The sequence below is a fragment of the Onychostoma macrolepis genome, chromosome 19 (assembly GCF_012432095.1).
Source record: "Onychostoma macrolepis isolate SWU-2019 chromosome 19, ASM1243209v1, whole genome shotgun sequence".
Classification (NCBI taxonomy): domain Eukaryota; kingdom Metazoa; phylum Chordata; class Actinopteri; order Cypriniformes; family Cyprinidae; genus Onychostoma; species Onychostoma macrolepis.
In genome coordinates this window covers 26,593,098-26,606,510 of record NC_081173.1, presented here as the reverse complement: position 1 = coordinate 26,606,510, position 13,413 = coordinate 26,593,098, and the positions used below count along the sequence as shown (strand labels likewise).

Sequence of the window (13,413 nt, the reverse complement as noted above, 5' to 3'; positions counted from 1 at the left end):
CCCAGACAGACATAGTAAAATCAGTGCCACAAGCAACTGTTAGAAGTGACACAAAATTACATGTCCTTAAATTCAATGTTGGCAATTCTGTTACCAAAACTAAATATTGTTTCTGATTATAATACTATAATACTTTTTTTTTTTTCCTTCGGTCATTTAATACTTCCTGTATCACAGTGAGATAGTAATTGACATCTCTTCTCACTGTATAGTGCACAGGATGATTTTTAACCAGCCCAGATCAAATGACTAAAATAGATTTGTAGATGACTGATCTATTGCTGTCTTGTTATTAGATTAAATGTAAATGTCAAAGCACTGCATTGATGAATTGATTGGATTATTCTGAGCAGCTCTTTTTCTAATTGCAGGGTTCACATTCTCGTGACTTGTTTTATTTTTAACTCCTATTTTACTTTTAAAAATAGTCATTTCCAGATATGAAAATGAGGAAAATCAGTGGAAATTTCATATTGAATTTGGACTAAATCTTCAAATAAATATGCAGATTTAAAGTTTGAGTTTAAATCAAACTTGAAGTGGGTATTTCTCAGTGCAATGTGTGTAAACGTTATTTTTATAGAATAATTCTTATCCGAATGACTGGGAAAGTATAATTAATCAAGGGAAAAAATAATTACACTTTAAATAATTAAAATTAAATATGAATAAATTAAAATTTATTAAATGATTTGTCTGTTTGTTTTCCGCAGACGAGGATGACCTGGATGAGGAGTTGTCAGAAAATGATGCCCCGAAGGTGAAAAAGAAGAAGAAAGCCAAAAAAAGCCGCGAGAGCAAAGGCAGCAAGAGGAATCGCTCCCGGAGAGAGGTAATGGCCTTTTCTGTGAGTGTGTGTGGATATTGTTTGTGTGATATCCTTGGAGAATGCAGTATTCACTGTCCTTATGTTATGGATTAGAAACCTCCCCCACAGTGTTAATGAGAAACAGAGCAATTTAGCTGGCACCGCAAATGAGATAACATGTCCTAATGACTGTTAATATCAAAGGTACATAATTTCATTATTTTTTTAGCCACTGAATACAGATCCGACTGCTTCATTAATAATATCTGCAGTTGTTGTGTTCAAAAGACAAAGTGCTTTTGTCGTAACACAGCCATGTAGGCTACTATCCAAATTTCAACATTTTATTTGTGCTGCAAAATCTGATTCTTGACTAACTGGTCAAGTGATCCCTTTATTTAAAAAAAATATTGAACACAATATAAAATAGTCAGGTTTTAATCTTATAATACAAGCTGAGTCATTTAATGTAAAGATTGCAAACTGGTTTTTGTATCGTCATAAGTGGTTGTTAAAAGGACTTAAAAGGGACTTCTGCTTGCTTGAGAACAGAGACAGTGATACTATTGTCATAATGGACAATAATAGTTAATGCAGAGTAATGCAGGAAGCCTAAAATGATTACTACGCTGCATTTTGAATATATTCTTCAAATAAAAATATGCAATAAATCATCTAATAACAGACTGATTTATTTCCTCTATTTTTATATTATGTTTTGGGTTTTTTGGGTTGTTGATATTTCCTGCAGGAATACGTTTAAAACTAGTTTAATTAAACATTTTGCAAATGATTTTATAGATAAGCGTGCTGATTTTATGGCTATATGTTAATGTTTATTTACATTAGATATTTGTATATTTAAAAATGAACTTGTCACCCTTCAGAATTGTTTTAAAAGAAGGCAAAAAGTGTTAACAAATGGTGATACACTAGGAGTTAGTAAGTCTTTTATGCTCACCATGGCTACATTTATATGATATGAAACACAGTAAAGACATTTATATTTTGCCTTTAATGTTGTCATCTTTTCTAAAATTTTTGTAAAAATTATTATTATTTTTAAAGTCTACCAGGGGGTGGGTTGTAAATTTGCACAGTTGCTTTGTTTTTTACTACTGTTTCCAGAAGAAAATTTAATAAAAAAAAAATAATAATTTATATTTTAAACATTATTACAATTTACTAAAAACAGCTTTATATTTTAAAATGTAATTTATTCCTGTGATGGCAAAGCTAAATTATTCCAATTTTCAGTGTCATACGATCCTTTAGAAATCACTCTAATATGCGGATTTGATGCTTCTTATCATGATCAATGCTGAAAACAGTTGTGTTGCTTTGATATTTTTGTAGATATGAAAAAAAAAAAATTCAAATGAATAGCATTTATGTAAAATAAAAAAAGCTTTGTAATATTATAAATGTCTTTAATGTCACTTTTGATTAATTAAATGCTTTAATAATCTTACTAAGTTAGACCTGTGAATAGTATAGTACATTAATATAAACCTTATCCTAAGATCTTGTTTTGGACAGTGGACTAGTGATTTTACCGGCATCCAAGACTGATCAAACATACGTCCTGTGTGTTCTCCAGGATATCGGCATCAGTTCTCCAGAGCCAGTGGAAGGCCCTGATCTGGACGATGGTGAAGAAGACCGTTCAGAAAGCGAGGGTAGTGACTACACACCTGGCAGGAAAAAGAAGAAAAGAGCCGGCACCACAAAGGACAAGAAAAGAAGCAGCTCTGGTCCCGACAGAAACTCAGCCGCTTCAAAACGGAGAGAACCTGAGGAAGAGGAAGACGAGGATGATGACGATGCTGTGAGTTCATATGGAAGCTAAATTAACTGCATGACAAAGTAAATATAAATCGAATCGCTCAGTTCTATAAGACGTGTTTTTCTGAACTGATTTCAAGGAGCCAAAAAGTTCCTCTCAGCTTTTGGATACCTGGGGTATGGAGGACATCGATCATGTCTTCACTGAGGAAGACTATAGGACTCTGACCAACTACAAAGCCTTCAGCCAGTTCGTCAGGTATGAGCGCATTACCCACATTACCAATATGAGAACAATCATTGAACGTTTTTGTAGTAAAGTCACCATTAAATTACTTATTTTTTATGGAATGTGTTTATTATAAATGAGTTGACTTTTATTAAAGTCCATGTGCCCTCATAATCTTTAAACAAATTAGACGTCTTTTCTAATGACGTGTGTGATGGTGGGACAGTAAGCTGTCACTCACGTGAAATCGCAGCAATAGCAAACAAAAACGATCCCAATGAACCAAAATTAAGTTCTGACTTTTTTTTTTTCTCGTTCGAGAAGCTGTTTCAATCGGATATGCATCACAAAGCATGATTTCAATGTTTCATGCTGATTTTAACTGCTGCTTTTTCCATTTGTGGACATATTAGAAGTGGTATCTCGTAACTTGCAATATTTGCTCAGCATAATCATAGATAACTTGGTGTCTACTCTGACAAAAGTATGTTAGATGCGTGTCTAACTGTTGCTGTAGTAGTTTTTCTCCAATGCTGTTACTGAAGTTTGGGCTCCTCTCCCCTGTCACCTTTGGCTTGCTTAGCTGGAGTTTTAAAAGACACTTAAAGGTATAGTTCACTGAAAAATAAAAATTGTCATTATGCACTCGCCCTCAAGTTGTTCCAAACCTGTACGAGTGTCTTTTTTTCTGTTGAGAACAAAAGAAGATCTTTTAAAGAATGCTGGTAACCAAACAGTTGACGGTAGCCATTGACTATGTAAAAATACTATGGAAGTCAACGGCTACCATTTGGGTGAACTATATTACTGATTTGACTGTACTGACACTATCAGATGAGAACAAAACTTGAGCTTGAGCTGAAAAATCACACAATTATGTTATGTAGAGCTGCTTTTTAAGCTGAATGTTTCATAAGTTATGAACTTTTACACAGTTACTGAACTGAATCAGCAATAACCTTGAGCTGAATAAAGACACTATTGTCTTTTTTTAGAGCTGCTTTGACTCATATTTTAAGACGTTTGCAGAAGTGTGCTATGAAGAAACGATCTGTATTGAATAAAGCACTATATAAGTAAAGGCGACTTGTTTGGAGTGCTGCATGATGTTAATACATGCAGGTCTGGAATATGTTGTTGGCTTTAAACCAACATAAGAATGATGGCAATAAAATCATCAATTTAAATGGATCTCCCCCTAAATTGTAACCATTATGTCCTTCCTCAATCTCACAGGCCTCTGATCGCTGCCAAAAACCCCAAAATCGCTGTTTCCAAAATGATGATGGTTCTGGGAGCAAAGTGGAGGGAGTTCAGCACTAACAACCCTCTGCGGGGCTCGGCTGCTGCCACTACAGCCCTGGCGGCCGCTAGTGCCACTGTAACTGTTGAAACGGTGGCAGAAACCCCAGCCGCTGCAACCGGAGCCCAAATCAGTGCCGAGCCCACACCAGCAGCTCCCGTACGCAAGGCCAAGACGAAAGAGGGCAAGGGTGGGTGCAAACTTGTTTCAATTCTTTTAGTTTGTGTTTTTCTGATTGTTTTTTCTCCGTGTGAGTGCGCGATTGTCTGCTGTAGCAGCTGTTTTCCCCAGTTTTGACGTTTGTTTGAACAGTATTATTTTGGACATCCAGCAGTTGTTTTTCGCTGTGTTGAGGAATCATGGTTTCCTTGATCTTTTGCATCAACTTCATTGTGCTGTGAAGCTCATTTCACCGCAGATTGTTTTTAAATTGTGATCTTGTCACATTATAATGGTTAAGCTATTATTTAAAAATGGGGCACTTATTCGACCCAACAGCAAACCGCTGTTGCTCATTTCATGTGCAAAAAAGGGAAGCAAACATGGACTGCTGATTAGTTTTGGTGCAGAAAACCTGAACCTCATATAAAAATGTATGAAATTGAGGTTTTCAAAGTATGTGAATGCAAATTTAAGACATGTGTAAATTGAGGGAAAAAAAAAACTTACAGATCCCAACATTTTGGTAAAATAAGCATATTTATCCTAGGCTACTAAAAAGAAAAAGAAAAAAATTAGGTACTCGTATTAAGTGGATAAATGCATTAAACACAGAGGTAGTACAATACAAAATCAAAATCTTATGCACTCATTTGAGGTTTTATGTTTTTGGAAGAAATGTTATTGCTCACCAATGCTGTATTTTATTTGATCAAAAATACAGTAATCATTTGGAATATTATTAAAATTTAAATGGCTGTATTCTATTTGAATGTTTTAAAATGTGATTTTATAAACATTTTTTCCCCCTGTAATTTTTAAATTTTTTAAATTTTCAGCATCATTACTCCAGTCTTCAGTGTCACATGATCCTTCAGAAATCCAATAAACAAGATACTTTATAGGTGATTTTACATGCTAACAGGGTTTGTGATGTAGGAGTTCTTAGCCACTCATTGTTTGCGTTCTGCGTTGAAAGAAATGCTAATTCCTGTGCATTTCAGGTCCCAATGCACGCAAGAAGTCCAAACCTGCTCCCAAACCTCAAGAGAAGAAGGTGAAGACCAAAAAGGTTGCTCCTCTGAAGATCAAACTCGGAGGCTTCAACAGCAAGAGGAAACGCTCATCTGTAAGAACCTCAGTTCTACTTTTTTTTTTTTTATTATTATTTATTTATTTATATATATATTTTTTCTTTTCTCCAGCTTGCCTTTGCACTTATCCTTTAACCTTTTTCCATGAGCGATGTTGTTTTGTTTTTTTTCTTTGCTCTGCTCTAATTTTAAACATAGCGTCTTGCTAATGACATCCGAGTAATTTTCTGGTCGTTTTCTGGCTCACAGTGTATTTCTCTCAGCTTCGATCTCCTTTTTATTTCAAATTCTTTTTTTCAGAGTGAAGAGGACGATGTTGACGTGGACAGTGACTTTGATGATGGCAGTATGAACAGTGTGTCCGTTTCAAATGGATCAAATAGCCGCAGTAGTCGCAGCAGCACTAAAAAGAAGGCCAAAAAGAAGACTAAAAAAGGCGAGGATCTTGTGTTCTCTCTCTATCCATGCTTGTGAATAACTAATAGGCTTAATCAGGCCAAGGAAAGGCCTTGTCTGCATCATAACCCCTTCAGAGAGCAACTGAAGAGACCAAAGATTTTCTGTTTTTTGTTGCATTCATGAGAGAACTGATTTGGAAAGCCTACAGTGAAGTGTTTGTGAAATTAGAGATCCTGCCCTAAAAATAAAAATGCATTTGAGGCAACATTACTGATATAGAGCCCTATGAAATCCTTTTTTTCCATCTAAATATTTTTTTTACTAATCAAAAATATATATGATCTATTGAATTCATGCAATTTTAACAGTTTAATCATTTATGAATTTTTAATTTTTTTTTTTTTGAAATTGTGTTGTGCCTGTTTTCTTTATTTATGATTTAATATAAATTTATTATGATAAACAGTAGGAATCAAATAAAGGCTTAAAACATTAACAATTCAATGTTTTTTTTTTTTTTTTTTGCATAAATGAAAATGTAACATTTTTTGCCAAACAATGCTGAATGCCAGATGTTTACTGTTAAAACTAAAACATGGAAGAAAAAAGGTGTTATTCCTTAAAGTTTTAATTTTATTATTACTTTAAGAAAGAACTGTACAGTAGTAATATTTATTTCTGTTACAATGTCTTGGAAGTGGTATGACGTGTTATACTGTTAATTCAATTTTTATAACTGGATTCCGCATTTCCGTCCAAAGAAACATCACAGAAAGCACAGGGTCTTACTATCAGTCGTTGATGTAATCTCTCTCTCTTTCTCTACTAGGTGATGATGATGGTGATGGATATGAGACGGATCATCAGGATTACTGTGAGGTCTGTCAGCAGGGAGGAGAGATCATTCTCTGTGACACCTGTCCGCGAGCTTATCACATGGTCTGCTTGGACCCTGATATGGAGAAAGCACCGGAGGGCACCTGGAGCTGCCCACACTGTGTGAGTGAACCAACTCTGAATCTCCACATGAGTTCAGTCTAAAACTGTGGCAGCTGCTTCCATAAAATGTTTAGTTTTGTCCAAAGAGCTGTATGTCAAGCCCTGATGTGCCACTTTGCTCAGCATCATCTCTTCCTCTTTCAGGAGAAGATGGGCATCCAGTGGGAGGCTCGTGAGGAGGTGTCAGACGGCGAGGAGGATAACGAGGTGGTAGGAGAGGCGGAGGAGGACGACCATCACATGGAGTTCTGCAGGGTGTGCAAGGACGGCGGAGAGCTGCTGTGCTGTGACTCCTGCCCCTCGTCGTACCACATCCACTGCCTTAACCCACCGCTGCCCGAGATTCCCAACGGAGAGTGGATCTGCCCTCGCTGCACTGTGAGTCAGCCGGGTTACAAATTGTAAATATGTTTAAAGGTCAAGGGTCACATGTGCCTATCTCAATTTTCCAGAAATTTCATAATCGACTGATCTATTAATTGATTTATCATTAATGTTACTACAGCAAAACGCATGTCGGAGACTCAAATAGCATACAAATTGCCTGCTTTTGTGTAATATATAAGTGTAATACCATTAATATATTTTATATAATATGCGTAGTACTATAATATTTTTAGATAACTGTAAATTAATATAAATGTACTACCAAAACAAAATATAATTATAAATCCAAGTTTTATTTACAAAATAGTTTTATTCAGTACAAATAGTGTACTTTTGAATTGTAGTATAATTCATATAAACGTAATGTGACTTAATATATAAATCTCCTAAATATAATATTTGTATATTTTATATAATATACATGCATAATAAATAAATATAATATTTAAGTGTAAATGTAATTGGGATAGTGTACAAAGCCTATAACTTAACTTAAACGTAAATAACATCAATATATAAACATAATTAATACTTTTTATGTATTTTAAATGATATACCTGCATAGTAAATATAATTACTATATAAATTAAAAAAAAAATGTATTTGAGACTTAAATGGCATGTACAAATAGCCTACTTGGCAAAGATACTGTAAATGCAAATCTATCATAATAAATAATATTCAAATATAAGTAGTAAAAGTAAATGTAATTGGGACTCTAATATAGGGTTGGGTACCGAAACCTGGTACCAATATGGCCGTTGTACCTATGTAACCGGTATGTACTAGAACCGAATCAGAATTTCAGTGCCATGCCTGAGTGAGCGATTGAAATATTTGTCCTTTGTTTCTCCAAAACGAACGTAAGAAGCATCATCACCGGCACCTCATGTGAAAAATAATTTCCCGACTGAGAAAATGCACGTGAACTGAAGTTGGAAAGCTCTAATACAAGTCCAACAAATCTTTGTAGTAACGCGAGCGTGTTGTTTTCACATTCCGACTTAAAAGCACAACTCTGGAAATGAGAGCATCCGAGGAGCGCGTGAATGCAGAAATTACACTCGCTCTGACGGCAGCAGGTAGCCCAATTAGCTAAGCTAAACATTCTTAAATTAAAACGCCTAAAGCTAAAATTCTCTTGTATTCACATTTTTAAACCTGTTGTCCAACAAAAGAGAACGTTATAACCTTTTTAGTCCACAATAAAAGTTAAATGCTTCCTTTTGTGATCTGCTTCCTTTAGCTTCTTGTCACAGAATGAGGCAGAAAATATGTTCCATAGGCTACTAATACATCGATTGGCAATGGATTATAAATATACTTAATTATTATGAAAATACCAGAGATGGCTTGAATAACACAGATAAACTATATATTGTCGTAGTCGAGTGTTTATTGTATTTGTTTTATCATTCAAAACGTTTATATCTTGTTTACTCAGTTACATCCACATTTGTCCATATTGGGGATTTCCTGGAGCTTCATGAGTTCCGCTACTTCTGTGACTGGATATGTGGATTTTTTGTGCGAGGGCGCCCTCTGGCATCCAGTATGAATAAAAAAGACATCATGTGTTTAGTGCTAATGGCCAATCCAATTATTAATTGGTAATTTTTCTTAATTTTTTCTTATTTTTAAGTATCGGTTCAGGCACCGTTTAGGCACCGGTACAGTTTTAAAAGTATCGATTTGGCACAAAAAAACAAACGATACCCAACCCTACTCTAATATGCAAGAAACTACTTTTTAATTATTTAGACATTGATAATATAATTTAGAATTCATATAAATGTTGTTTATTAATAATTGGGATTCAAATGTACAAATAACCTAGCTTTGATTGATCATTTAAATAAACATGCTTAAGAAATATGCGTATTGATATTAGTAATGTATGGGTATTATTCTTTTCAGTCCACTTTTTAATATATTTAGACTTAATTGGGTAGGTAGCCTATATATTTAATTAGCCGTATACAAGAAATACAGGTTTGAGTGTTTCCACATTGAAACTTCTCTTTGCGTATCGTGAAATAATTTACACCTCATTTTTTCCCTCCAGTGTCCTACTATGAAAGGTAAGGTGCAGAAGATTCTGACCTGGCGCTGGAGTGAACCTCCTCCCCCGACCCCTGTGCCGCGGCCCAGTGGCCTCCCAGCTAATGCTCCTGACCCCAAACCATTGGCTGGTCGCCCTGAGAGGGAGTTCTTCGTTAAATGGCAGAATATGTCCTACTGGCACTGCTCCTGGGTTTCTGAGCTGCAGGTACCTGTTCTGGTTCTTATTTTGGTCTTAAAATGCCATTTTGAATCCATATTCAGGCTGAATTCACACTCAGTTAGTTTGCTTGGTCCTAATCTTGGCCCGCACCTTCTCTCGCTCTCTCTAGCTGGAGATGCACTGTCAGGTGATGTTCAGAAACTATCAGCGCAAGAATGACATGGACGAACCCCCACCCATAGACTTCGGTGGCGATGGAGAGGAGGAGAAGAGCGACAAGAGGAAGAAAAAAGATCCCACCTATGCTAAGATGGAGGAGAAGTACTACCGCTTCGGCATCAAGATGGAGTGGATGATAATTCACCGTGTCCTGAACCATAGGTGAGATGAGCTTCCAGAACTTTGGATTGAATCACTTTGGATCAGTTTCATGGCTTTGCTCACGTCGTACCTCTTGTGTTTTTTTTCTTTTCAGTGTTGATAAGAAGAATAACTGTCACTACCTCATCAAGTGGAGGGATTTAACTTACGATCAGGCCACCTGGGAGGCAGAGGATATGGATATACCAGAGTTTGACGCCTACAAACTGCAGTACTGGAACCACAGGTATACATGAGCACGGACACTACTGTTAAAGACGCAAAATAGCATTTGCAGAGTATTTAACTTCCAAAATAGTGTGAAGTAACATAATGGAACTCTTTAATATAAGCTTTTTATTTAAATGTTTTATGTCATTCCTGACAATGTTATTTTAGTATTATTTATATAATATTATACTTTTAAACGTGGATTTTTCTTTATTCATATTTTTAGTTTTCCTTTTAATTCTAGTAATTTTATGTGCTTTTGTAACTTCATTTTTAAAATATTGCTATTTAGGTTTAATTTATTTTTGTTTTAGTTTATTTATTATTGATGTAGTATTATAATTTATATTAATATTTTGCATTGGATTTTTAAAAATCTATTTTCAGTTTTCATTTTTTGAATTTTTCTCTTTGATACTATTTTGGTTAAAATTTTTTTTTTATGCTATTAAAGTTTATATCAATATTTTTAAATAAATGTATTTATAATTTTTCTTTTAATTTTTAGTTTATTACAGTTTCCATAATATTTTATGTATTATGTAATTAAAGTATTACTATTTGTTTTGTTTTATTTTAGTTTTAGTTCAATTTAAAAAAAATTAAGATTTAAAAATATTTCCAGTTAGTAGTTTTAATGCTTCAGCTTAAACTTGATAAATTAGGAAGTGTTTTTGTCTAATACTAGTTTTTTATTTTAGCTTTCGAATGCAAAAAATTTAAATAACACAGTTTGGTATGCAAGAAAACACATGCTCATCAGATTCATCTTTTTTCCCCCTCTTAAAGGGAGTTGATGATGGGTGATGAAGGTAAACCAGGAAAGAAGATGAAGCTCAAAGGAAAGATGCGGAAACTGGACCGACCTCCTGAGAACCCTGTGGTGGATGTAAGTGAGCTTTATTATTTTGATCCTACACTACTTGCAGCACCTTTTTGACCCTGCTGCCCCATTCACTTGCTCATCGATGGCTAAAACCCATTTCTTATCCTCCTGTAGCCCACTATTAAATTTGACCGTCAACCAGAGTATCTGGATGCTACGGGTGGGACGCTGCATCCGTACCAGCTGGAGGGGCTCAACTGGCTCCGCTTCTCTTGGGCTCAGGGAACCGACACCATCCTGGCAGACGAGATGGGTCTGGGAAAGACCGTGCAGACTGCTGTTTTCCTTTATTCACTGTATAAAGAGGTTTGTGCTTTTATTTGGTATGAGAATCTAGAGAAGACATTATTGGAATGAGAATGTTATGAGAAGACATTATTGGCTTTTTATGTGATGAATAGAACAAATAATTAAAATAGGTTATGCTTTATTAATCCTTGTAATCCAAGGATAACTATACTACTGCTCAAAACTTAAGCCCCATTCACACTAGCAGCGACTTTTGAATGGATGAGAAATGAATGGGATCGTGTCGCTTTGTCGATGTGTGTTGCTTGTAGTGTGAATGGGGCTTTAGGGATCAACAAGATAAAGAAAAAAGTCTAATGCTTACAAAGGCTTCATTTATTTTCTAAAATTCTGTAAAAAGAGTAGTATTGTGACAATATTATTAAAAAAAAAAAAAAAAAGAAATTCCTGTGATGGCAAACTTATTTCAGTCACATGATCCTTCAGAAATCACTCTAATATTTGGTGCTCCAAAAAAAATTTCTTATGCTCAGTGTTGAAAACAGTTTAATATTTTTGTGAAAAACCATGATAACTTCGTGATTCGACTCCCAATCTCACAGTTGAATATTCGCAGGGTGTTACGATCATGCCATTTTGGGGTGCTCAGTGTCTGATTTCACATCGAACTACCGGTTTTCTCCCAATAAGTTAATATACAGCCTATTATGATAATGCTGTAAATAAGAATGTTAAAAGAAAGAAGCTTTAAATAAATATTTTAACGTGTGTGAATAAATCCAACTTCCCCTATAGATTAAAGTTTCGCTTTCTAATCCGTCACCAACAGAGGAGCATGGCGGCAGGGATTTAAATCTTTAACAAGACTCAGATTGACACAGGCAGAGAAGATTTACCTCTGAAGGGTACAAGTGATTTCAAAATGTTTCAGTCGGTTTATTTATGTCGTGTATATATTATTTATCTCGTATAAGATGCATTTGGTTGTTACGCTGCAGTAAAGCGCTTCATTGTAGTAGCCTACTATACATACGGTGATTATCTCTTCAGCGCACGGTGCCAGCAGAACAACAATGCAGAATATTAATAACTATGACTGGCACTGTCATATACATAGAATTATAATGAGAACACTATTATAATAAAACGCTGTAATTTTTTTTAATTAATTTTTTTATTTTAGTGTTTAGTTGTGTTTCTGCATGTTATTGCGTGAAGAACGCGTCCACAAAAGGAGTTCATTCAGAGCCGCGCAGAAGCGTTCATGTGCATTCGGGGCATTTTGTGCAGATAGCCTATAAGTTGTAATATTAACGTTATGTTATATAAATAACGAAGCATATTCTATGTGAGATAAATGAGTTAAATCCCATTGATTTAAAACCTGCTATCATATGCTTAATTCTACTGGTCATCTTCAGCGCGCGCAACTCAAAACAGAAATGCAGAACTTTATAACTACGGTCATATACATAACGTTATAATGAGAGCACTATTGTAAAAAAAAAAATTTTGTGAATTCTTAAGGGTTTCGCTGACGTTTAATGTTAACTATCTTTTAATCAAAACATAAAACATTATTTACCCCGTTTGTATCTGCGAGGCGTCTGTTACACATTTTCCCTGTGTATTTATGACTGTCGAACGTCTGACTTGACTCTTGGTAATGTATTTTGCCCCGCCCCCAAATATATGATTTGACTATCAGTCGACTATCGCATGATTCGAAAATTGCGATTCAACTATGAAAATCCTTAGTCGGGGACACCTCTACTTTGTTCAGGTTTCTTTTGATGATTAGAAAGTTCAAAAGAACAGCACTTATTGTAACATTACTGACCATTTTGGTCAGTTTAATGCATCCTTGCTTGCTTTAAAAAAAACTACCATTTAAAACTTTGGGAATGGTAAGATTGTTTTTAGACAATGCTGTATGTTATGTATGTTACGTATTGTAAGTGTAGAAATGTCATGTTAAAATTTAATGTTGCCAAACCATTGAATGTTATGTTACTACTTTTGTAAAGAATATTGTCTCTTTTCAGTTTTAAAATGCTGGTGTCTTCGTTCTCCAGGGTCATTCGAAGGGTCCATTCCTGGTGAGTGCCCCCCTGTCCACCATCATTAACTGGGAGCGAGAGTTTGAAATGTGGGCCCCGGATATGTACGTCGTCACATACGTCGGAGACAAAGACAGCAGGGCTGTCATCAGAGAAAACGAGTTCTCCTTTGAGAACAACGCCATCCGCGGTGGCAAGAAACCCTCAAAGATGAAGGTAAGTGAGTTGGAAAACTACTCT

General features: G+C 35.3%; 1 protein-coding gene across 1 annotated transcript in view; it reads left to right on the top strand.

The window, feature by feature from the left end:
• Positions 1-13,413, top strand: part of chd4a (chromodomain helicase DNA binding protein 4a) — a 31,341-nt gene that overhangs the window by 1,887 nt on the left and 16,041 nt on the right. Inside the window, exons 3-16 of the mRNA XM_058752930.1 lie at positions 714-832; positions 2,409-2,636; positions 2,734-2,852; positions 4,059-4,315; positions 5,289-5,413; positions 5,679-5,814; positions 6,607-6,776; positions 6,921-7,154; positions 9,229-9,432; positions 9,557-9,768; positions 9,863-9,994; positions 10,768-10,867; positions 10,979-11,170; positions 13,189-13,389. Of these exons, the coding sequence (XP_058608913.1) occupies positions 714-832; positions 2,409-2,636; positions 2,734-2,852; positions 4,059-4,315; positions 5,289-5,413; positions 5,679-5,814; positions 6,607-6,776; positions 6,921-7,154; positions 9,229-9,432; positions 9,557-9,768; positions 9,863-9,994; positions 10,768-10,867; positions 10,979-11,170; positions 13,189-13,389 (2,429 nt within the window). The remainder of the gene's footprint in view (positions 1-713; positions 833-2,408; positions 2,637-2,733; positions 2,853-4,058; positions 4,316-5,288; positions 5,414-5,678; positions 5,815-6,606; positions 6,777-6,920; positions 7,155-9,228; positions 9,433-9,556; positions 9,769-9,862; positions 9,995-10,767; positions 10,868-10,978; positions 11,171-13,188; positions 13,390-13,413) is intronic.